This window comes from Dryas octopetala, chromosome 2 (genome assembly GCF_963921425.1).
Source record: "Dryas octopetala chromosome 2, drDryOcto1.1, whole genome shotgun sequence".
NCBI lineage: Eukaryota > Viridiplantae > Streptophyta > Magnoliopsida > Rosales > Rosaceae > Dryas > Dryas octopetala.
Genome location: NC_141367.1, coordinates 19,950,781 through 19,976,753, shown reverse-complemented (window position 1 = coordinate 19,976,753; position 25,973 = coordinate 19,950,781). Strand labels below are relative to the sequence as shown.

Genomic DNA, 25,973 nt, shown 5'->3' with positions numbered 1-25,973 from the left:
TAAATTCTATATGATATGTTTATAAGTTTACAGGACAAATGGTAATGGATCAGTATTTAATAACATGTTAAAAGAAATTTTTTTTTTTTTTTTTTTAAAAGCCGCTATTGGCAATCCATTTTAGCTTCATGCCCTTCACCTTGCAAAATTATAAGATATTAAGTTTGGAGTGTAAGAAGCTCAATGAGAAGTGAGAAGTGCTAATACCCAAAAAAATATTCACTAATTATAAGTCAATTTTTAATCTTTAATCAGGGTTTGAGAATATTGGATTAATCGAGTCCTTTGAGCAAATATGCGGAATCTTTTCTTGTATTCCCCGTATCTATTCTGGCAATGAAGAATAGAAGAGGAACCTGATACTGACAACATGCAACAAAAATCAAGACTGAACTATTCCATCATCCTCTATATGAATACATGCATGATGTGCTCCTCCAGCTTGCCAATAACTGAATAGAAGAAGCAAGAAAGAGGAGCAGAGGAGGCTAGGCTATGGGACAGAAGGCATGTTCAAGCCTTTGGAGAATATACAGGAAGTTCAAGCCACACCTCCTCATGGTTTTAGCTCAAATGGGCTACACATTTCTATATTTTATCACAGAAGCTTCCTTTAATCATGGGATGAACCCTCATGTTTACATAACTTATCGCCATATTGTTGCTGGTGTAGTGATGTTGCCCTTTGCCTATGTTCTTGAAAGGTATATATGTGTACATGGAAATGTTCTCATGCCAGACAGTTTGACATGTTCTGTTGTAAGATTGTTAATTTAGACAACATAACATGCCATATACATGGCAGAAGAACATGACCCTATTTGTAAATTTTTGTTTTACACATATTTTCAATCATATATATGTCATGTGTATAACTGTTGATCTTTGATTCTCTTCCTGCAGAAAAGACAGACCAAAGCTAACATTTGCTCTTTTCTTGGAACTTTTTGTTCTTTCTCTTCTGGGGTAAGGATATATAGAGCACACATATATATATATATATATATATATTTATGCTTCTGATAAAGTAAAAAATGAAAGACTAATTAAGCATCTTTTTCAATGGTTGCAGGGTGGGTTTGACTTTAAACATGTACTTTGCAAGCTTAAGATACACCTCTCCGACCTTCCTTTCATCAATGGTCAACACCATAGCTTCCCTCACTTTTGTAATGGCAGTTCTACTCAGGTTAGTATATACCCTCTTAATCCATAAGTCCAAGCATTCCTGTATACCAACTATACTCTGTTATGCACAAGGAATTACTTAATTTTCAGGTTGGAGGTTCTTAATATTCGAAACCCTCGTGGTTTAGCAAAAGTTATGGGAACCCTGGTCTCTTTAGCTGGTGTAATGACCATGACACTGTACAAGGGACCTATTGTGAGAAATTTATGGCCTCCCCTAGTCCATGTTCAAGGAAAATCCTCCATCCATGAGAACTGGTTGAAGGGTTCAATTCTTACTGTTGCAAGCTGCATAACATGGTCTATATGGTACATTATGCAGGTTTGTAAAAGATAAACATGTATATGAATCATATCTGAGTAATTTAATTAGGCTAGAGATGGAGTTTCTGATATTTGATATAGTAATTCTCTGTATAAAATTGCAGGCAATCACATTGAAAAGATATCCTGCACAACTGTCACTGACTACATGGATGAGCTTTATCGGGGCAGCACAATCAGCTGTGTTCACAGTGTTTATAGAACATAGACGAGCTGCTTGGACAATTGGATTCAACATTGACCTCTGGTCCATATTATATGCTGTAAGTAATCAGGATTCTGAAAATGTGAAATGTTGTATTACAAATAGTTAATGGTAAGGTTCTTCTAATGTGGGCTGTGCAGGGAGTGGTGTGCTCTGGTCTAATAATCTTCATTCAGCTATGGTGCACAGAAGAGAAAGGACCAGTTTTTGTGACCATGTTTAATCCAGTTTCAACAATATTAGTGGCAGTTCTAGCATACTTTGTCCTCGGCGAAAGACTTTACATGGGCAGGTAATTTTTAATTTATCCAATCTTATATGCATATACAGGTGATAACACGTATCTGGGTTTTACCTTAGACTTATGCCTGATAAGGGAATGAGTTGTGAGGATTTACTCATTGTCCCTCTAGTTATAACTGCTAGAGTTGGTGAAAAGTGGAGGGAAGTAGTGGCTTGGAGTTCTAAATGTTCATCTGTGGTTTGTTCAGCATACTAGGGGCAGTTATTGTCATTGTTGGCCTATACTTGCTGTTGTGGGGAAAAGAAGGTGATGAAGTTTACATCATCAAGTCCCAAGAGTCATCTTATCAGACATATGAAGATCAGAAGGATAACAAGATACAGAAAATCACTTCAGTGGAAAAGGATGTGTTACATGGTGAACCGTAAAGATTGGATCATTCCCCTCAAATCCACTGAGAGAGGGACATCATGAATCAAGATTCAAAATCAATAAAATCTAAAAGAAGGAAGTAAATTCAACAAGAAATTGAGTGAGCAAAACATGGGAGTGAGAGGAAGAGATGGAATGTATACTTTATTAACTTCTGCTTCAGATTCCGAATTGATCAGGGATAAATATACCAAACTCTCCTTTCCACAAAAATTCAATCTTTTTGTTTGATTTATTTATTTATTTTAAATAAGTAAATAACTGTGAACTATTGAAGTTTGGAAGTTGTATCATTTTCTTTCACATTGCTGTTAGCTCCAAACCTCAGATCTAGCTTGGTGTAGTTTTCCCACTCAATCTTCTCATCTTTTGAAATTGGTTGCCGTGAGTGAACAGGAAATCAAGGTGAGCGGTTTATAATTTGTTATAAAATTTCTATATTTTGATATAAAGATGAAAACCATGATGTTATCATGAATTATAAAATATCTTTCTATTTGAAGTCATACATGTCTTTTTTGTGAAATGTATCTGTTGAGGTTGTTTCATGAAACAAGAGAACTTTAGTTGCACACAAGATGTATAAGACAACGAGGCAAATGAGGGGTTACGTAGGGGTCACCCTCTTAAATCTTAGATGAACCAAGATATGAAAAGACGATGGAATTTGATAGTGTGATTTATATTTTGATACAATTATGATATTTTATAGTGTGTGTAAAACGACATTGTTTGACTGATATATTACATAATCTACTCATTAAATTGTTGTTTGTTTATGTCTCACCTTATTATTTTTTCCAAATGAATAACTTGACTTCTTATAGGTAGGATGAGAGTTAGGCGATCTAAGGTTGATATGATAAATTTTATCTGCATGTATAGACACATGAGATTTATACAAGAAATTGATTTTTGTTTTGAAAAAGTTTTAGTAATCTCACTTCATTTTTTACTAGAATTCAAGAAATTTTATCTCCCGGTCTCAGACATATGTGACACCTTTACTATATAGGAATGTTTAATTCATAAAGTATGAACAATAAGTAACCGTATTTATATACATAGTCATTTTCAATCATATCATTTATAAAGTCTTCATCGCCAAAGAAGATTCTCCAATGGTTCCCAAAATCTACCATGCAAAAATTATATTCAAAGTAGATGTTATGGCATAAACGATTCTTATATTGAGTAAGTAAAATATTACCAGGAGCAAAGAACAGAACACAAAATCGCAGAGTGATGAATCCATAAGTGAAGTCATTATGATATGTCTATAAGTTTATAGGACAAAAGGTAATGGACCAAGTATGTAATAACATGTTTAAATAAAAAAACAAAAACAAAAGAAGTAGCACTATTGGTACTCCATTTTAGCATCATGGGCTCCACCTGAAAATTATAAAATGTTCAATTCAGAGTGTATAAGCTAAATGAGAAGTGCTAATGTCTACCCAAAAACTCTTCACTAATTATAAGTCAATTTATAATCTTCAATCAGGGTTTGAGAATATTGGTTGAATTGAGCCCTTTGACCAAACATGCAATGGAATCTCTTCTATTCCCATTATCTATTCTGGCAATAAAGAATAGAAGAAGAACCTGATACTGACAACATGCAAAAGAATCAAGACTAAATTATTAATTGATCATCCTATACAGCTCTATATGAATACATGCATGTTGTGCTTCTCCAGCTTGCCAAGAACTGAATAGGAGAAGCAAGAAAGAGGACCAGAGGAGGATATGGCACAGAAGGCATGCACCAGCCTTTGGGGAACATACAGGAAGTTTAAGCCACACCTCCTCATGGTTTTAGCTCAAATGTGCTTCACATTTCTATATTTTATCACAGAAGCTTCCTTCAATCATGGGATGAACCCTCATGTCTACATAACTTATCGACATATTGTGTCTGGTTTAGTGATGTTGCCTTTTGCCTATGTTCTTGAAAGGTATATACATGTACATAGAAATGTTCTCTCCCAGCATTGTGTTGTCAAACTGTGAAGTTAGATAATTGGTTTGACAAATTTGTATTCTAATATAAGGTGCCGGATTGACAATCTAACAATATAACATGTCATATGCCTAAAAAGTGAACATTACCCTTTATGTAAAGTTTTGTTTGTACGAATTTTCAATCATATATATGTCATTTAACTATTGATCTTTGATTCTCTTCCTGCAGAAAAGAAAGACCAAAGCTAACATTTGCTCTTTTCTTGGAACTTTTTGTTCTTTCTCTTCTGAGGTAAGGACATAAAGAACCCATATATATATATATGCTTCTGATAAGGCAAATTATATGGAAGGCTATTAAGCCAGTTTTTCTATGGTCGTAGTGTGGGTTTGACTTTAAACATGTACTTTGCGAGCTTAAGATACACCTCTCCAACCTTCATTGCATCAATGGTCAACACCATAGCTTCCCTCACTTTTGTAATAGCAGTTGTACTCAAGTATATACCCTCTTAATCCAGAAATCCAAAGCACTCTTGTACTTCCAACTATACTGTATGCTCAAGAAATAACTTAATTTTCAGGTTGGAGGTTCTTAATATTCGTAACCCTCGTGGTTTAGCAAAAGTTTTGGGAACCCTGGTCTCCTTAGCTGGTGTAATGACCATGACACTGTACAAGGGACCTATTCTGAAAAATCTATGGCGTCCAATTATCCATGTCCAAGGAAAATCCTCCATACATGAGAACTGGTTAAAGGGTTCAATTCTTACTGTTACCAGCTGCATAACATGGTCTATATGGTACATTATGCAGGTTTGTGAAACATAGATACTTACACATGAATCATATCTGAGTAATGTAGTGAGGCTAGAGATAGAGTTTCTGATGATTGATATAGATGATGTTGGTATATGATGTATGCAAATAATTCAGTGTAAAATTGCAGGCAATCACATTGAAAAGATATCCTGCACAACTGTCACTGACGACATGGATGAGCTTGATAGGAGCAGCACAATCAGCTGTCTTCACAGTGTGTGTAGAACATAAACGAGCTTCTTGGACAATTGGATTCAACATTGACCTCTGGTCCATATTATATGCTGCAAGTAATCAGGATTCTGAAAATGTGAAATGTTGTATTAAAAATAGTCAATGGTAAGGTTCTTCTAATGTGGGCAGGTGTTTGGCAGGGAGTGGTGTGCTCGGGTTTAATACTCTTCATTCAGCTTTGGTGTACAGAAGAGAAAGGACCAGTTTTTGTGACCATGTTTGATCCAGTTTCAACAATATTAGTGGCAATTCTAGCATACTTTGTCCTCAGCGAAAGACTTTACATGGGCAGGTAAATTTTAGGTTATTTTATATGCATTATACAAGTGATTGCACGTATCCGGGTTTACCTTAAGACCTTATACCAGATAAGGGAATGGGTTGTGAGGGTTTGTTCGTTTTCAGTTTCAACTTTCAAGCAGTAGTTTTCATGCATATCCAATTTTTAACTGCTGGAGTTGGTGAAAAGAAGAAGTAATGGCTTGGATGCTCTAAAATTTCATCTGTGGTTTGTTCAGCATAGTAGGGGCAGTGATTGTCATTGTTGGCCTATACTAGCTGTTGTGGGGAAAAGAAGGTGATGAAGTTTGCAGCACCAAGTCGCAAAAGTTATCTTATCAGACATATGAAGAGCAGAAGGATAACAAGATACACAAAATCATTCCAGACACGAAGTATGTGTTACATGGTGAACCATAAATATTGGATCATTCCCCTGAAATCCATTGAGAGAGGGACATCATGTATCAAGATTCAAAATCAATAAAACCTAATAAGAGAAGGAAATGAAGTTAACAAGAAAAATGGAGTGAGAGGAAGAGATGGAAGGTATACTGTTTTAACTTCTTCAGAATCCAAATTCATTAAGTACAAATATAACAAACTCACCTTTAATCGACTTTTGTTTGATTTTTTTATTTAATTATTTGGCTCTCATTTATCCAAGTAGTCCTCAGATTTCATCAACTTCAATATATGCACAATGCAGTTAAAAAAATTGCAAACTTATAAACGTATATTGGATCAACTTCATATATGAACCCAACATATCGAAACCTGTAATTTGTCAAATCGCTAACTATATAATTTAGATAATGGCACTGGCATTTGGATTTTATCATATGCCAATATATTTCGAGGCCACAAATTGCATTATCAAAGGCAAATGCCAATGACATAATCTAAATTACGGTCATGTGCATACAAATTCCCTACGTAAAAACCTCAAACATTTTATTAACCAAATAGAAATAAATTCAGGAAATATGGTAAAGACTGCGCATGCATTACTAATTTATTCCCAAAAAGAGAGCCTTCTGGCTATATTTAACAAATCTGCCAAAAATTGCCACCATTTAAATTAAAATCCGGCAGATTGAAATAGTACTGACAAACACCATTGTCAACAATTAATAAAATTGTCTTTAAATGTAAAAGAAAACATCTAAAATTATCCAAATACTTGATAAAATCTAAGCAGCAGGGGGCCTGTCCTCATGATCACGAGATGTATCAAGGACCGATGGATGTAAATAATAACACATTGGGAACATGTTATAGCCAGGATAGCCTGCCATCTTGCCTGCTCCAGTACGATATGCAGCTGGAAATTGTGGGTGGGTTGGCACAAATCCAGAAGGTGAAATTGCCATACCTTTCAACTGCTGGTCCAGCCTTTCTTTGTCTGCTTTCAGTACAAGTTTTTCTTCACGAAGTTCATTCTTCTCTGCCTGTCAAACACAAGAGAAGTAAATGAGTACTCAAAATTTCTCGAGTAAATCTGAAATATGAGAAGTTCGAACCATCCAATCCATCACCTTGATTATTAATTCCAACATAAACCCAAAGAGTTCAAATTAACCAAAAATAACCGTATGCTTCAATTGAAAATTGCGAAGTTTAGCAAATATTCAAAATTGTTTCAATCAAATCCTACCAACACATTAATATTTGAATCTGTATGGTACGAATGAGAATAAAAGAAAGTTTCTTTTTTTTTTCTCCAATAAGTATATTTATACATGGATTTCAAATGATACATTGTACCTAGTATTTCAAATTCAAAATGTTACATTATATCTACCCATTCCCAATACATTGTATTTAGTATTTTTATGATTGTTTCAATCAATGTAGACTTAATATCAAAATTCAAATCTTTTCTCTTCATCAACCAATGGAGAAGATGTCAAAGTCAATGTAAGAACCTGACATAATGTTATATTGAATGAACAAAGCGTACAAGACAATGTAAATTATCAAAATAATGCATTTTTCTGGTAGAATCAGCTTTCGGATGGTGCAAATCAGATCATTGTTGAAATTGATAGATTGTATGAAAACCTTATCTCCCAGGTATCAAATTAAGCAAAATGGATGCTTGGAGTTTCACCCAAGTTTACAACAATCCACATGGAAACAAATAAAACATTAAAATCAATCATCAAAGCCTATCTTGGCTTTAAGATCATCTAAAGCAATATTCTTTCCTTTCAGATCATTTAAATCGATAACACAGATAAGATCTTATAAGTTTAATTGAGGTACTAGATTGAGGAGATGGAAATTCAAAAGGATTAGCTGAAATGAAAAGAATACTGCTTTCAAAATCAGTGTGATTGGTCTTCTCCAGCAATATAATTAGTTGAGTTATGTTTAAAATTCTGTAAGATATGATTTACGTTTGATAGTAAATTCCACCTATATTTTCTGAGCCTACCATCATTACATGCTTATGCTAGAGCCTATAAGTAACACACTCACAGCACATGCTGCTTAAAATTTAATTAATTCAACTGAAAACTATTAATTTTCTGAGAATATAGACTAATTTTTCGCTTATGGAGGTGATTCGTTAATGGACCCATTTAACTGACCCAAGCAGCAAGCAGGAACGGAGGAAATAAAGCTTGCATAGCTGAACCTACATAAACTGACGAATCACTAAAATAATAAACCACCACTAAGAATCCAAGTTTTCATAAAAAAGAAAGCAATTCAACAAGTACAATGCAAAACATGCTAGAATTACGAATAAAGCTACATCACTAGTTCCAGGACCTCAATGGATGGTATCTGTATGTTTAATGCAATGGGGATTGAACTGGTAAGTTCTTATTAAACTCTTTGGTAATGATTCAGACCACAAAGAGTTGATATATCCAGCAAAAGACTTTACACTGGAAGCCGCAAGGGGTACCTGTTGTTTGAAGTTTCTATATGAAATTCTAAACATATGAGCCTTCGCATAGAATTACAGCAGTCCTTTTCAGTAAGGTTTTCATCCAGATTCCAGAGTAATGAAACACAAGCATACAACTAGTCACAAGATTCTGCTGATAACTACAGTCATGAAGTCTCATGCCTGATATATCCATTTCATGGTCAAAAACAATGTGATTCTGCTGATCATCTAAAGCCTATCATGGCTACTTCAGCGTTATTGTGGAGGTTCATACCCTCATCTAAACTATATATATGAACATGTCCATAACACTCATAATAAATCTTTCATATTAAAAATTTAAAAATTACTTGAAGTAAATGAGATATAATGAACCTTTAAGCTTTTAATTTCTTCAAGTAACTTTTGATTGGTTTGTTTGAGCTCCTGAGCTTCATCTCTTATATGAGTCAAAACCCTGATGGCATCCTCAATTATAGCCTGTTTGTCTGTTTTGGGCGGTCTTCCAGGCTCCAAAACATTGCTCAAATCAACAAACCTGCAAACAATCGAGACCAAGACGAACCCAATTCTCAAAATTATTATTTAAAAAAAAAAACCCATTAATTTTTGATTGACACAAAAAATGAGATTAAATCAGATGCCATGCCTTTCGTTCAATCGCTCCCTCCTCTGTTTCTCGCGGCAAGCTTTGGCACCTGACACAACCGAAGAACTGCTTCGCCCCCTATTCATGTATCGAATTTCAACAACCAAATAATGGAGCTTTCGTAACACAGAACGCATTACACTGCTGGAAGATTCACGAAAATAAATAAATTACAAGAAAAATACCTCTTGCGGGTGCTCTCTATTTCCAGCGAGGCAGCAACATCACCACCACCACCACCACCAGACAATTCGAAATTGGGCAAAACGAAATTGCTGGAATGGGTTTCGTCGATGAAGCTGTGTTCATGTGAGGCAGCAACAACGACAGGAGGACCACCGCACAAATCGAAAGGAGGGCTGAGATTGGGCAAAGGGAAAGCAGCTGCTAAGGATTGTGGTTCGTCGATCAAGTCGAAAAGCTCATCTGTATACCATCCCCCCTCTTCTATATTCCATTCCATTGGAGAATGCAGAAAGACTCAGTACTGATTCTATTAATATGAAGATGATGATGACGATGATTCAGATGGCCTTCAGTGTAATTTTCTTTTGTTTTTGCAGGGGTTGTTGACTTGTTGAAGAAGGAATGGGTGAGGAATATGGTAAAAGAAGGTCCAATAAGATATGGCCACGTAACAAATCAAATGGGGGCATCCCGGTTTTTTTTTTTTTTTTCCCTTCTCTGTACCACAAGGTCTCATGTTTTGTATAGAACTGAACTCATGGTCATGGTGGTCCCTGGCCGGAAAAAAAAAAAACAGAACTCATGGTGTCATGTTTTATATAAAATTCAAAGTCTTTACAATTATCTAAATAATATCAGCTTAAATAATTACATCAGATAAAATATTCAAGTATGATAAATTGATAATTATGTCACTCTAGAGCCTGGACTGGTAGCCAATGACAAAGATATTTTCAATAATTAATATGATATGCACATAAAAAATAGAACAAAAACCAGCTACCATGACCCGAACCAAATAAGAGAACATTGGTGGCCGAAAAAAAAAATAGTGCCTAATTTTAAAACTCCTAATCACCTAAAAAATTTGCCTAAATCCCCACCCATCTAGAAACTCTTTCAAAACTCCCTATAACTTATAATCCTAAATTACCCTTCTGACGCGCGCTGACGCACGCTGACATCACTGTAACTGAATTTTGGTGAAACTGTTTTTTTTTTTTTTTTTTTTTTTCTGGAATTGAAGTTTTTGCTAAAACTCAATATTTCGCTAAAACTAAAATCAAACACTGAAATTGAATTTTTGAAATTCAGTTACACTGAAACTAAATTTCAGAAATTCAGTTACACTAAATTGAAGAATTCAGTTATAAATTCACTTACTGAAACTGAATTAAGTGATGAAACAATTACACATTGACTAAAAGACAATTACACCTTAATTAAAAAACAATTACACCTTCATTAAAACAATTACACTTCACTAAAACAGTTACACCTTTACTGAATTCTGTTTCACTAAAAAGAACACAGCAACCTTATAAAAAAAAAAAAAAAAAAACAACAATACAACAAGCCATCGAGATGAGAGAAGTAGCCAACACAACAAGCCATCGATGTGAGCCTATCAAACAACTACAGACTAAATTCAGTTTCAGTCTGAATTCAATTTCAGTGTATTCAGTTTTATTACATTTATTAAATTCAAATTCAGTTCACTGAATGCACTGAAACTGAATTTAGTGAAATTGAATTTAGTGAAACTGAAAACCTAGACAACATTGTCCGATCACCTCACACGCGACGAGTACATGACAGTCATTACTGCCTCGATCTGTTTCTACCTGCAAATTTGATTCATCATATTTCAGAACTATAATTTCATTCAAAATTTATTTAAAACTCATGTTTCACGAACTGAAACTGTTTAATCAATAAAGGAAGTAAATTTGTATATACTTATAAATCAATTAAAAAACCCACATTTCTATCCGATTAATAACAAATTCAATTAAAACAGATTCACAAATTATACATTTCACAAACAATTTCACAAATCAATTTCAAATTAGGGTTTTCAAATTAGGGCTTTTGAAATTCAATGCAATTGAACCAAAATTTGTATACCAGTAGAGAGAGGCTGTCAAGGGGAGAAGAATGAGACCGGAACCACTTCAATCCGCCGCCGGAATCGCCAGCAACGACGGTGATAAGTCTCAGACCTTCTCGGCGTCGATTCGCCGTCCACGGTGGTCAGTTGGAGAATCAGAGACCACCATCACACTCACCATGTCGAGAGGAAGCTTTCTGGAAGTGGAGAGTGGCTGCGACGTCGCCGGAATCGTGATGTCACCGCCAGAGATGACGATCGGACTTCGGGGTGCATTTGGGTTTCTGTGGATTTTATGGGAAAGAAAAGGCCATGGATAGATAGAGGAGGAAGAGGCGAGAAGAACCCAACCGGTCTGACACCTCGTCGTCGCCGGAATTGACGGATCGCCGGCGAGGGAGCTCAGGTTTTCCTAGACCGATCCGGCGTCGATGTTATATTTCGCGGAGAGTGGAGGGCAAGGAGAGGAAGAGGAAGGAGAGGCGAGTGTGATGAGACCGGTCTCGCCGACAACCGTCGCCAGACGGCGGCGCATGCGCCGGCGACAGCAGCAGGGAGAGAGAGAACGCGGAGGGGAGAGAGGCACCAGATGGGAGAGAGAGAGAGCACCCATAAATTAAAAATGAAAAAAAAAAAAGGGTAAAACTAGTAAATTAAAAGATGGGGAGTCAAACTTGGCTGGGTATTAGTTGACTAGGGGGTTTAGGAAAATATTAAGTGTAAGATTGGGGGTTATTGGAGAGGTAGATTTTGGGTGGAGGTTATGAGAGATTTTATTTCTAACTAAGGGGTTTATAATTATTAACATAAAAAAAAAAAAAAAAGAACATTGAAAGTTTGAAACCAAACAGTGTTTTCAATATTTTCGTCAAGACAAAAAATATATATTCTTTTTTGTTTTATACAATAGCAGAATAGCTAGATTAATGGTGCGTTTGGATGAAGTAATTTGAAATTACTAAGGAATTCACAAATGACGGAATTAAAAATGACGTGATTTAAAATTCTAGAATTTGTAAATTCTCTTGTTTGGATAAATGTAATCAGAATGGAATTTAAATACGAAAGTTATAGTAGCTTTATAAAAGAGTGATGGTGATGGTGATGGTGATGGTGGCAACAATAAAAATGATGTTCGTGGTAAGTTGATGATGGTAGTAGGGGTGATGGCCCACGACGACATTGACAGTGATGGTGATGGTGGTGGTGACGGCAACGGCGATGGTGGTGGTGATGGCACTGGTGATGGAGGCGGCGGCGGCTGTGTCAATGTCGGTGATGGTGGTGTTAGTGGTGGTGACGATGCCGGCGATGGTAATGGTAATAGTGGCGGATGTGGTGGTGGTGGCAGCGGGTAGTGGTAATGATGGTGGCAATGTCGGTGGTGGTGGTGGTAACGGTGGCGGCAGTGGTGGTCGTAGTGGTGGTGGCAAAGGTGGCGGCGGTGGTGGTCGTAGTGGTGGCAAAGGTGGTGGTGGCGGTGGAGGTGGTGTTGGTGGTTGCGGTGGTGATGGTGGCGGCAGAGGTGGCGGTGGCGGTGGCAGTGGTGGTAACGATGGTGGTGGTGGTAGCGGCGACATGGTGGTAGTGGTGGTGGTATTGTAATTAATTGGCAAGGTGATGGGTGGACACAGCTTTTTTTATTTTATAAAAATTGGAATTTTGAAAATGACACCAATTTAGGTGGAATTTAAACTTGGAATTTACAGCCTTCAAATCCCAAGTTTTTTTCCATATAAAATTTACGAAATTCTATATTTATGGACCCAAACAAAGAAATTAGAGTATGTAATTTCTTAAATGCTGAGTTTTGTTTAAATTTCAAGTTTTTTTTCTCCATCCAAACACACTATAAGGGTTTGAGTAAGAAAACATTTCTCCTTATGTAAATAAATTCTACGTATCTCCATTCAATTATTTACATGCAATAATGGATCAAGAATAGTCCATCTTGAACAACACCTCCTGCAAAGTAATTGGTACTGCTGATTGGCTCAATTTAGGAGAACCACATACAATATTAAGGCTTAATCTGTCCAATGAGAGCCTGGGCAGGTATCAGGATGAGCCACCAAAATTGCATTACTTGGTTCACAACTTTGTACGAGAATTAGTGAAGTGGTCGGTCTGCAGAGTACACCTTCAAGAAGGTTCTGTTATGGGTTCATCTAAAAAGACAAATACATAGCAACAGAAGCCTTGTTACAAACTTGAATTTCTTTAAAACAATTAGCAACCTGCTCACCTGAACAACTTAAAATATAAGTTCAAACTTCAAACTAAACCACTCACAGAATATGCTTATGCAGAGATTCGTAGATGCTCAAGTATGGTCATTTTCAGTGGGCCATAGAATGATTATGATCTTATTAAGCTTTGGATTAAAAAAAAAAAAAGATACATATATTATTAGACTTGAAGATTACTTTCGCAGTTGACAATTTTCAATCATCTATAGTTCCCAGACCATGGCTGTTACAGTGTTACCATTAGGGGAATCCAATAGCTTGATCAGTACAAAGCTTTTAAGCAAAAAAACTGGAAGAAAAATCAAATGACATGGGCTTCGTTCTTAAGCTTGTCAATCAGCTCGTCCACCGAAGAAACAATAACCCCTGCCTTTCTCTTGGGAGGTTCTGTGACTTGAACCTCCTCTATATCAGATTTGATTTCCACATTCAGCTCTTGTGGAGTGAATTTCTTTATGGCCTTTGATTTCGCCTTCATTATGTTGGGGAGTGTTGCATATCTAGGTTGGTTTAGCCTCAAATCAGTGCTGCAAGAGGATCACAGAAACTAGTATTAACTTAAAACTTTCACCAGAGATCAAGTTCAGCCAAGCTCCCTCCTTCCCTGCCTTCATGTGTGTATGTGCTGATCTATTGGCTGGTTTTCAGTCCATCAGATTAAAAACATTCCAATTTTTCTAATAGAATATGTATAATGATATGTAGTTCTAGTTGCATCACAAAGTAACAAGTGTTCTTAAAATATTAACAAAATTATGTAGTTAAGACACTTCTTTCACATATGTTATTTTAAAGATAAGACCCACAACTATTAAAAATGTTCTTCCATTTTAGTATCATTTTATGCGGTAAGACTAAGACCACTTGCCCCAATCATTTTATGCGCCCAAGTCCCTTCAGAAATTCATTTCCTCATCTCCTTTGTCATGGCTCGGGGGCGGTATAATATTAGTGTGGTGACTTTGGTGCAATAGAGCTTTGTCAAAATTGGGTTTGCTTCTTAATTGAAACCAATTCAAGAACCACTGTTGCTTCTTAATTAATGCACGTTAGTCCTATGTGGGTAGAAGTTTTATAAAGGCTTATTATTTGGTTTACTCCCTGAAAGTAATTCGAATTCTCACATTACCCCCTGATGTTTTTTTCGTCTCACTTTACCCCTTGAAACTGAGACTAATTTTCCTGTATCACTTTACCCCCTATCCAATTTTTATAAATTTTGAAAGTTAATTAAAAATAGCTCCTGACTCAGAAAAATATACGGAAAATTCCTACGGACTCGTCTTGACTAGTACTAATTTACTATGGAGTCAAATTATCAATTTTCCCTCCAACTATATTAAAATTTTAAGACTTAACATTTTGACCCCACAAATTTTCTAGAAACATTCGGAGGGAAAATTTGTAATTTGACCTCATAATAAATTTGTACTAGTCAAGATGAGTCCGTAAGAATTTTCCGTATATTTTTCTAAGTTCGGAGCTATTTTTAATTAATTTCTAAAATTTTTAAAAATAAGAAAATAGTAAACATGGGGTAAAGTGATACACGGAAATTAGTTTTAGGGGGTAAAGTGAGACGGAAAAAACATCAGGGGGTAATGTGAGAATTTGAATTACTTTTGGCGGGTAAACCAAATAATAAGCCTTTTATAAATAAGTCAAGTAATTGGGGAAGCTTTTCTACGTCCGAACCATTCATCTTTTTAAATTTGATGATTTTTTTCCATTCAAATAATCAAATGCATCTGTACAAATAAGCATGGTTCAGCAAATTCGTGCAACTCCACTGGAAGATGTTCTCTACTTTTCAATAATGAAATCATTTTAGGAGTTAATTTATTTAACATGCCAGAGATATATGGTAAGGGTTAGATGAGAAAGAAAATTGAGCAGAGAAAATTTAGAACCACCAACTGGAGATATATGATGGGATTAGATGAAAGGTCTTTCAAGTGTGCTGACATTTGGGTGGCAGGCCATTCCTCCACCAAGCCACAACAAGGGAAATGAGAAAATGACTTTGTGCAGAGAAGGGTTGAGGATAAAGGAAGTGAAGACACACTCCAGTTTCTTTTTTCTGCTAGGAACCACACACAGGGGGTGGATCCTTGTCCATTAGTCTTTTTGAGGTTTATAATGCCATGGAAGCAGAAATTGCTTCTCAGGCTATGCTTGCTAAATGATTTTCCCTTTTCAATACAAAGAAAAAGAATGACAGTCATCTTTTCTTTATAGAGATAACTAATACTTACTTTAAACTCAACTACTTCCCCAATTCAGAAAATAATTTTGAACTTTTTATATCAAGTAAATAACTTTGAACTATTGAAGTTTGAAAGTTGTATCATTTTAGGTTTCCAAAGTTCCAATTACTTAATCATATCAGTATAATTCATTTGAAGGTGAAAAGGAGATGCATAAAGAGTCCTAAGTGTCTGAACATGAATACATGAGAAGATCTGATACTTACGTGATCACTGCTGGTAAATCTAGACACAAAGTCTCGAGACCACCGTCTACCTCTCTGTCCACTGTCACTACCTGCTTCTCCTTATCCAGCACAACCTACTGGAAACATTTAAGTCATAGGAATAAATTCATAAAATATGTTTTATGACAATCAGATTAGAACAAATCCATTATCAATGCATCTCATTCTCTGTGAAGTCTTGGTCAAATGTTAGCTCAAGGAGACAATTAAGCACGCACAAAGAAGTAACAGTAAAGACAAACACATCAGTTCTACCCAACATGTACAATTGTATGTATGTATCTTTACATACAGATTTTAAAATGGACACGCACTTAGGAAAACAAAAGATGATATCTTTGTTGTGGAGTAGAGAGATTTGACATAAGAATTTTTTTTTTTTCAGGAAAAAAAAAAAGCAATTTAGGAATGAAAGGGAAGGATAGATGAGACACAGAAGAAACAGAACCACATCACTCCATTTAATCCACGTACTCGTACTTCAAATACCTAAGTTCCCTGATCCATTAAATTATCGGATCTTATTGAATTTAAATGAAGACTGACCATAAAGAAAATAAATTTTAAATAAGTATATTGACTGAGAGAGAAACTAGATTCTCAGATTGTCAATACACAAGGTGAGTAACATATGGTAACTGGGAATTAACAGCTTACAATTATATGCCTCCAAATATACGCTCACCACCTCAATTAATGTTCTCTACAAACTTGTTCCACTTTTAGAGCCTTTCATCCGCAATTCCACACTGTGACATGCCTAACTAATGCTGACAAAATTCACTTTGACCAATGCAAACAATCTTTTGCAAAACAGTATCCCATTTTCCACTGGTTATTGCCTATGCAATAAGGGCATCTCAGAAGCCATAACGTATCCAGCTGCAAGCATAGAGAGACCTAATCTTAACTTCCTGGATTTTTTACTTTCTTTGTAAGCCTCCCAGCTGCATGAATATTATACTATTGAGTGAAACAATAAAATGGGGTAGTGATTCTAGCCACCCAACCCAGATTTATATAGTACTAAAACAAAGTCATCCTTGCTTCATTCCTACTACCATTTAAAGGATTGTGAACAAAAATCCTTCACTTAGCCTTAAAAACAAAAGACATATTAGAAACTGGTAGTCAGCAGCATCATCAAGCCAATATTAAGTATTAACTCTCAAGTCTCAAGACAGATTTGAAGTTTCAATTTACTGATTAGAAGTCCCAAAATCAACATTTGGGGTTCAAACACAGTCTCATATTCGCCTACATTTTAAACCTTGAAAAAATATACAATTGATGAAATATTAATCGTGTCAAACAAAAGAAAACTAAGGAATCATGGAATTTAAGTATGCAAGTTGTAAGCAGTATATTTCTTCTCTAGTTAAATGAATGAGGACCATTTTCTTATATTTGATGAGTGAACAGAGAAAACTAACCTTTGAAGCAAAGGTCCCTTGAGGCCAGTTCAGCAGCCCTGCAACCATTTGGCCCGTTTGATTGCAATCATCATCAATAGCCTACACATATATATTCAAATGTGCATAAAAGAAATATTTCAAGTAAACTTCTAAGAGGGCAATCAAGAAAAAAAAAACAAAAACAAAAACACACACACACAAACAGAAACACGATTTCACTTCTTTAAACCAATACAAACAATTCAAAACCACAATACCCAAATCTTTAAACTCATAAAAACTAAAAATTTAAGAAAGACCTGTTTGCCAAGAATGAGAAGGCCAGGCTTCTCAACCTCCACGAGCGCTTTCAAAAGCTTGGCAACAGATAACGGGTAGAGAGGGCCACTAGCCTCCACATGAATACCCCTATCAGCGCCCATAGCAAGGCCAGTCCTGAGCGTGTCGACGCACTGTTTCAGACCCATAGTGACAGCTACAACCTCAGAGGCCATGCCCGACTCTTTGATCCGAAGGGCCTCTTCCAAAGCAATCTCGCAGAAGGGGTTCATCGACATCTTCACGTTCTGGGTCTCCACGCCGCTCTGTGAAACGAAACGAAATGTAATGAAATGAAACTGTTGGATTAGAAAAGCTGTGATTTTGAATGAAAATACGATGTGGGTTGGTGCTGGATTGGTTTGCCTTATCGGATTTGACTCGAATTTTGATGGCATAATCGACGACCCGCTTTATGGCTACCATTATCTTCATGCTTGCTGGTGGGTCTGAGAAGAAGAGGGTAATGGTGAATTGGTGATTGGAATTGGATAATCTGGTGAGAAGAGGAGTGAGGACTGATGAGAAGAGACACTTGGAAACGGCATAGCTGTAGTGTGAGCTCTCCTTTTGTTTTTTATTTTTTCTTCATTTGAGTTTGAGGACAATTTTAGAAAAATGCTATTTGCACAACCCCATTTTCTCTCTTTGTACACCATTTTTTTACTTTTTCTTATTTCACACCGCCGCACTTCTCCTATAATTGAATTTTTTCACACACATCCCTTTCAATTATCATAATACCCATATTTTATCTATTTCACAAAATTTTTCACTATAATACACCTCATCAACTCAGACAAAAAAAAAAAAAAAAACACAATTAACCCTTCCCATTCCCTCACCCGACCCACCTAGGCTCTCTCTCTCTCTCTCTCTCTCTCTCTCTCTCTCTCTCTCTCTCTCTCTCTCTCCCCTCTGAACATCCACTTAAAAAAAAAAGTTGCAAGTTCGACGGACCAATGCCAAAATTGGTGGTTTCGTTCGGCACTAATTCACTAAAACTTGTAGTTTCGTTCGGCAGTTGTCCATTGAATAGAACATGATTGTTCGGCGGGTACCTGCCGAACGTATCATGAATGTTCGGTGAACCAGTGCCAAACCAGTTACTTTTTTTTTAAGGTGGATGTTGCGGAGTGGTGTGACGGAGAGAGAGAGGAAAGGAGAGATGGGGAGAGAGGAGGGGAGGAGGGCTTGGCGCGAGGATGGGACGGTCGAGGTGGTCGCTAGAGAGGGGAGAGAGAAGCCGGAAAAATGGGGCAAGGCACGAGGTGGGAGCAGAAAAGAGAGAAGAAAGATGGGGTGTGTTGGCGAGGGCTTTAGGGTGTTTTCACAATGAGACAAATTTGTAAAATCACTAATAAAATGATGAGGGGTGTGCAAATAGAGAAAAAAAGGTGTGCAAATAACAGCACTTTCTTTTATTTTGTCAGATTACAAAATACCCCCAAACTATGACTTGTTTTGCAATTTATTACACAAATTATTTTTTGTGACATTTAACCCCACAAATTAATCCCGTTAAACACTTACTCACATTATGTTGCAATTTTCGTATGTTTTGCATAGGTGGCACCACATGGCTATTTTTATGTGAGCATTATGGGCATTATAGGATGAAAGTAGAATAATACTGAGATCCCCTAAATGTCATCATAAAAAATGGCCATTTGGTGCCACCCATTACTTTGATCTGGAAGTCGGCAATGTTGTTGACTTCCTCTTGCTTCAGGCTGGATAAAGAGGGAGGGAGGGAGGGAGGGAGGGAGGGTTAAAACAAATGGGAATATGGAGAGGAGGGGCTCCCAGGGGTGGATGGTTGTTAGATTTGGGTTTTTGGTTTTTGTTTTTTGTTTTTTCTATAACTGAGGGTAAAACCGTAAAGCTAAAATATTAAGTGAGGTGCGAAAAGAAAACTGTGGGGTTTCTTTAGAAGCTCTGTCAGAAAAATCTTTTGGGCTGGTACTGTATAGGGTCTAGCTTGAAAGGTACCAAAAGGGCCCAGTTATGGGTTTCCTTCCCATCACATAACCTTATATCAAATGTTATGGCCCAACAACTACAATCTTGGGATTCTATAGACACTCGACACGAATTTTAAGATATCACCTTTAAACTTTGTCTCATTTTTCTTTGACAATTTACTCCTAAACTCTGTTTCGTCAAACACATGGCCCTCCCTAACTTGTCAAAAAGATTAAATTCGCCGTCAATTTTGCAAGTGTATTTTCAAACTCTCATTATTAATCCAAAAAACCTAATATTTCATAATTATTAAAAAATTAAAAGGTTGAAAAAAGTCCTCAAATAAAATGCAATATGGGGCCAATGTGGCTACGTGTGCAAAACTGACGATGAAATGAATTTTTTTTTATTTTTTATGGAATAAGGTAAATTAATGATGGAATAAAGTCTGGGTGTCCAAAGCAAAGTTCATAATTATAAAATTTGAGCATGAGTATCCAAAGAAATTAAGTGTGTAGAATTATCCGATTCAAAATGTTACATTATCTAGTTAAGTTCTCTCTATATACTAGAAGTATCGCACTGCATCTTCAATATAATGAAAGTTATTTAATAGGGTCGAAAGAAAAAAAAAAAGTGAGATAATGTATAATTAGGGTATAACTTTGGTTACAAATTCTATTTATTAAACTCTAAGCATACTTGGCAGATATTCCTACATCACAATTGACAAAATATGTTCTCTCAGTAATACTGCTGTAACGTTTGGTGCATATGATATAATTGAATAAAATAAATAGTTAAATTCATATGTATTCAAAGAAGAATATGAAAGGTGTCTTCTAACTTGAAGGAAAAAGATGAGAGTAAGATGAATTATTTAATCCCATCATTTTTTGGGGGATTTGAAGAAATAAGTTTCTCCTTGTAATTAGTTCATATTAATACATCTTATTTTTAATGTTATAAACTTTTTTTTTAGAGGAAATTACAGACTTGGTCAACTTATTTTATACATAGTTCAATTTTGGTCAACGATATTTTTTAAGGTCTGTTTTAGTCCATTAATTGTTTTACTTGTTCAATAGTCCAAATTTGTTTTTTTAAATTTGTCCCGTCTTTTACCCTATCAAATCTCAACCAAATTTAGCAATCATATACTTGTTTTAAAGTCATGCATCTCTTCTTTACAACCATATAAAGATCATTCAAATTGGAGTTCTAAAACTCAAGATAATTTTCTTCAAAGTACGGTACCCGAAACTACCAATTTTTCGTAGAAAATTTTCATATTTTCAAACTTCAATTCTCTTTAATTCTAATACTCCAAATTGGTTCTTATGGATAATAAATGATAAAATATAACTTATATTTCAATTATAATTGAAGAAAACACAACCAAAATGATTTAAAATCATAATTTAAAAAGGATTGTAGACCAAAATTGAACTAAGTATAAAATAAGTAGACCAAATTTGTAATTTTTTTTTAATACACATGAATTTAGTAATTTATCATATCTAATTCTATCATATACACCAAACGAGACATATAGTATAGATTAAGAGAGTTAATTCTAATGCATCTAACTAAAATCACTATTAATAAAATTCTCATGACCTCTTTAATTTTATATGTTATCACGGGCAATTGTTAGAGACTTAGAGCACACTTTGACAAAAATGAAGCCCAACACATGCATCGACCGAGAGCCCTCATCCAAACCCATACACATAGAACATGGCTCTCGGCAAAGTGTTGGCAATCAATCTTATCACATAGAAGCTACTTTTCTATATTTTGAGAAAGGTAGTCTCTTTTTGTCCTCCGATGGTTTATAAACCCATTTCAGTAGACATTAGTACTAACAGTAGACACTAGCTTTGTGATAGTAATTTGGGCATATTCGAAGCCACTGAGACATAGAAGCTGTTTTGACACATTGCCCAACCCCATACAACTTGAGTTAAAAAGCTGTGCAAGTGGCTTCAACAGTCTTGCACATAATGAGGACTAGTCTATCCAGGATTTTGAGAAGAGGTTTGACTACTGTGGCAATTATTGATTGCCAGGAAAATAAAATGCACTGACTGAAGGGAGAATAAAATAATTAATTCAGGATGAACTTTTTAAAAAGTCAATAGTGTAGTATTAAAAAGTTTGCCAGTCACTTAAATTGTATGCCAATTGCCAAATGACACAAAACCAAAAATATAAGCAGATGGGGTCACAATAGCAGCTAGGTTGTGTTCCTATACATATCAAACTGAACCAATGCCTACAGTGGTCACTTGAATAGACCCTGTACTGGGCCACATTGGCCATGGAAGGTTGAGATTAAGTGTCATGCACCAAAATTTTAGGTGGAGCGGTCGTCAAGGATTGGTCTATAAATTATAGAGTACTATTTTGGAACACAACCCAAATTGAATAAATCCCTATATATGTTTAGTGTATGATTGAGATATAATCATTTCAATTATAGGTAAGTAGGCTAATCTTACAGACTGGAAAAATATTAGGCATCATTAAACAAGAAGAACCTCACACCAACCATATATAGTTATGAACGAAACATACCTCCCTTCTACCAGCATTAGAAATATTATTGATCATCACACAAGAGGGTACTTGATTATATGATTAATTCAATTGAAGAGGGCCCATATCTGCCAACATAATCAATGGAAAAGGCACCTTCCCCATTTCACACGCTTTCTAATCTTTGGATTCTCCTAGTTGTTTCAATATCTCTCTCTTTCCTTTGAAATAATTTGATTCGTGTGGTTGGTCTGTCTTTCTCTGATAAGCAACAATTACTCAATTCAAAATAGGTGGGAAAATGTTCTTTAAAAAAAAATAGAGAACAAAAAGTGGTGATTGCAGCAATGATGCTCATAATGAAGGCTTCTAGTGATCATTTGAAACACAATGGACCGACCCCAAATCCCATATAAACCCAAAACAAAATTCAAGTAAAGCGCTATGCAATTTCAAATTTCAATTGAATATGGCTATGTAACATATCCTGTAATCCCTCAATAATGCACCTAAAATGTCCATCTCACAAAAAAAAAAACACTACAAACTTGCAAAAATCCAAAGAAAAAAAAAAAGGCCCGTCTTATGGCTCCAAATACACAGGCAGAATTGCACTTCTAGATCCCCTACCATGGCCAAAAGAAAAGAAAGATCTTCGAACTCTAGCACTACTACTACTACCGCAACCTTCAATGGGACTGACCTCACTGACTTGGCTGTGCTGCTGCACAGCCTCTTGAATTGCCAAATAGAGCTGTCTATCAGCTGATGAGTCCATTGAGAAAGACCTCCTAATGGGTTGAATTGAGAACTGCTCATCTTTGCCTCTAATGTCAAGGCACTCATCCCCCATGCTAGTGACCTTGTTGTGGAACTTTCTTGCTTTTTTGGGCACAACTCTTTGCTCCATGAACTTCCTTGGTGAAGGACTAATAGACCTGACTGATAGCTCCCCTGAATTCAACCTTTCTTGCACGCCAAGCATTGTTTGATCCACCGGATTCTCATCGTTTCTCAATTCGATCACCACGTAGTCCTCGTCCCCTCCAACGAGACTTCCTGCATATGGGCTTGGATCTTGGGGTGAAGAGCTCGGAGCAACAATCCGTTCGAACGGGAACCGTGTTGTGGTTGAAATGCTTGTTCTGCAAAGTGGGCAATTGGCATTGCTCTGCAGCCAAACGTCAATGCAATCAATGTGGAAAACATGACTGCAATTGGGTATGATTCGCAGCTTCTCATCTTCCTGAAACTCATTCAAGCAAACCGCACACTCACAATCTTCAAAACCTCTGTTACTGCCATCTTTCTTGAATTGCAACAATGGGATTGATCTGATCACAGCCTCATCAAGCCCTCTGGTCTCTAGCCCAGGAGAGTAGACCATTAACTGGTCTTGATCACGCCTATTTCGCGACAACGAAAATCGTCCAAGAAGATCAACACGGTGCCAATTGAGGCAGCATTTGATAACAAAGATGTAGTAGCTGACAAGCAAGAAAGCTGTGGCTATAATTCCTATAATGGCAATGGCTATGATGGGGAAACTGGTGTCTTTGTGATGAATGGGAGTCCCAAAGATTGAGCTTCCTGAACTTGCTATTGGAGGAAGAGCCTGTGAGACATGGATCAAGGAGCTCTTGCTTACAAGATCCATGGAAAAAGGGGAGAGGTACGTTATGACCAATCACACCAAATGGGTTTTCTTAGATCTTGAAAGTTGTACAAGAAAAATATGCAAAGTTATATAAAAACATATATGAAACTCATAAGAAATGAGATTGCTTGAAAGAGATAGAAGGAGATTGGTAAAGACTAAAGAGCAAAGATCTCTGCTTTTAGAGAAAACCCGTTTGAACTTTGAGTTGGTGAAGGTAGATTTGGAAATTAGGGAGATGAAATCCAATGGAAGAAGCTAGAAACATGGAGAAGAGAGAAAAAGAGGGAAAACCCAGGTGGGAATGAATGAGAGTGATGTTGAGGGGGACATGAAAGGAGCTTGAAATTCAATGAAAATGTGGAGCTGAAACTTTCACCTTTTAAGGTTGGGGGGGGGGGTCTGGCTCTGAGTACGTAGTTGGTGCGTTTCTCTTGGCTTCCTTCCCACGAGAGAAGTTTTTGGGTAGAAAATGTTTCAAAAGTACTATCTCGATACTTGTACGTTTTGTTTTGTTATTAAATGTTACAGAAACGTATGACGGTATGGGCTACTATAAAAATAGGAGGTTGTATAGGATGGGCGGCTCTCCACCATCACTGATATAGGCGCTTTGCATTGCATTTTTATGCATGAATTATATCTAGGAAACCAACTCATAACATAGGTTCCAACAATTTAAATCATTAGTAAATGACTTAATAATGTATTGATGAGGTAGTTAACACTTAACACATTTTTTTATCATATAGTCTCATCATTCACATATAGATGCAGACATATGTGGACAGTATATGAGCAGCCTTATTTTAGTAATTAACACGATAAATGATAAGTAAGAATGAGAAATTAAGGTATAGAACTTAGGAACAAGAGCTTAGACGTATTAAAAACATAACAGACTATTTGACAACATAATATGATAAACCGTATGAAAAAATTATATCTAATCAATTACCCAAATTGATAGTATGAAATCAGCATAACATAACATTATTTCGCAACACAACATATGTAATAGAAAATTCATATTAAGGAAAACCCATTAATGCTAATTAAGTATATATATCAAACAAATCAATAACTGAGATGAGGATCATGATCCTCGATCTTAGCTATAAGGTTTTGAAGCTAAAGGAAAAACCTTGACTTTTTCATGTAACTGGTGATCCATTCTCAATTATAGTCAATCATAAAGCAAAAAGTCTCACACCCACATGCAACCCACCAATGAATTTCTTGACCAAAGGCCTGGCCGTTTGATTAATGCAAGCAGATTCCAAGCATGTCTGAGTTTGCATCCACACTGTTATATGTTTCACCTGCTATACAAATTAATTTCAAAGCTTGAGCCAAAAGTAGCATGGTAGCCTACACCTTTGAGGATAAATCCAAGTGGGTCCCAATGAAAAAGCTATATACTTTTCTTTTTTTGGTAGGATATATACTTTTCAATAAAGTGCTTATCTTCCGATTGCATGGAGAAGTCAAATCCATGTACAGTATTAAAATATATATACCAAGAAGAAAACACAATAAAAACAGAGCCGACACCCTCCATAGTCCATACTTGCAGTGTTGACAAAGCTTTAGGTGAGACCGTGAGAAAGAGAGGAAATAGTCACTCGATCTTTTTTCAAAAAGTGCTTCTTCATTGTCAAAGGTTGGGGCCTCTGCCAAAGAATTAAAGAAACTTCCCCTAACTTTGTTCTCTAAAGTTTCCAAATTAATACCCACTTTTTGTTCACATCAAGATCTGATCAGGATCACCTAAAATGTTTTAATTAAAATTAGAAATCTAAAAGCCAAAATGCCAAAAGCTAAAAGCTGAAAGCCTCTCTTTGTTTAATCAAGTACTACAAGGATGCTTACTTCACATTTGAGTGAGATTGATGAGGGCCAAATCTATGGATTGGATCAAATATTTTGTTAATCAAAAAGGTCAAATCGTTTCAAACAAGTTGAGGTATGATTCATTTTGTGACAATGTAATGTTTGCATATATATAAT

General features: G+C 36.1%; 5 protein-coding genes across 7 annotated transcripts; 2 read left to right on the top strand and 3 right to left on the bottom strand.

Moving 5' to 3' along the window:
• Positions 1–455: 455 nt before the first annotated feature.
• LOC147293871 (WAT1-related protein At4g08300-like) lies at positions 456–2,611 on the top strand. The gene is made up of 7 exons (XM_086233170.1): positions 456–704; positions 904–966; positions 1,073–1,189; positions 1,279–1,510; positions 1,617–1,775; positions 1,858–2,009; positions 2,209–2,611. The coding sequence occupies exons 1-7, from the start codon at positions 496–498 to the stop codon at positions 2,387–2,389; spliced, it is 1,113 nt and encodes a 370-aa protein (XP_086089296.1). The 5' UTR covers positions 456–495; the 3' UTR covers positions 2,390–2,611.
• A 62-nt stretch (positions 2,612–2,673) lies between these two features.
• On the top strand, positions 2,674–6,312 carry LOC147293870 (WAT1-related protein At4g08290-like). 3 transcript variants are annotated; one of them, XM_086233172.1, is made up of 7 exons: positions 2,674–2,798; positions 4,094–4,351; positions 4,588–4,650; positions 4,943–5,174; positions 5,308–5,470; positions 5,555–5,706; positions 5,938–6,312. In XM_086233172.1, exons 2-6 carry the CDS (start codon positions 4,143–4,145, stop codon positions 5,635–5,637), a joined length of 750 nt encoding a protein of 249 aa, XP_086089298.1. In that variant the 5' UTR covers positions 2,674–2,798; positions 4,094–4,142; the 3' UTR covers positions 5,638–5,706; positions 5,938–6,312. The 3 variants fall into 3 exon arrangements, with proteins under 3 accessions (XP_086089298.1, XP_086089297.1, XP_086089299.1); XM_086233171.1 differs by having other exon boundaries at positions 5,933–6,312; XM_086233173.1 differs by having other exon boundaries at positions 4,094–4,361; positions 5,933–6,312.
• A 436-nt stretch (positions 6,313–6,748) lies between these two features.
• Positions 6,749–9,791, bottom strand: LOC147293869 (transcription factor bHLH104-like). Its single transcript, XM_086232061.1, has 4 exons — positions 9,433–9,791; positions 9,248–9,325; positions 8,974–9,136; positions 6,749–7,144 (listed from the first exon to the last, which is right to left on the bottom strand). Exons 1-4 carry the CDS (start codon positions 9,708–9,710, stop codon positions 6,887–6,889), a joined length of 777 nt encoding a protein of 258 aa, XP_086088187.1. The 5' UTR covers positions 9,711–9,791; the 3' UTR covers positions 6,749–6,886.
• A 3,916-nt stretch (positions 9,792–13,707) lies between these two features.
• ETFBETA (electron transfer flavoprotein beta) lies at positions 13,708–18,369 on the bottom strand. The gene is made up of 5 exons (XM_086232620.1): positions 18,167–18,369; positions 17,782–18,066; positions 17,501–17,581; positions 16,047–16,141; positions 13,708–14,100 (listed from the first exon to the last, which is right to left on the bottom strand). The coding sequence occupies exons 1-5, from the start codon at positions 18,233–18,235 to the stop codon at positions 13,875–13,877; spliced, it is 756 nt and encodes a 251-aa protein (XP_086088746.1). The 5' UTR covers positions 18,236–18,369; the 3' UTR covers positions 13,708–13,874.
• Positions 18,370–22,887: 4,518 nt separating this feature from the next.
• LOC147293867 (RING-H2 finger protein ATL16-like) lies at positions 22,888–24,163 on the bottom strand. The gene has a single exon (XM_086234170.1). It carries the CDS (start codon positions 23,961–23,963, stop codon positions 22,890–22,892), a length of 1,074 nt encoding a protein of 357 aa, XP_086090296.1. The 5' UTR covers positions 23,964–24,163; the 3' UTR covers positions 22,888–22,889.
• Positions 24,164–25,973: the final 1,810 nt, after the last annotated feature.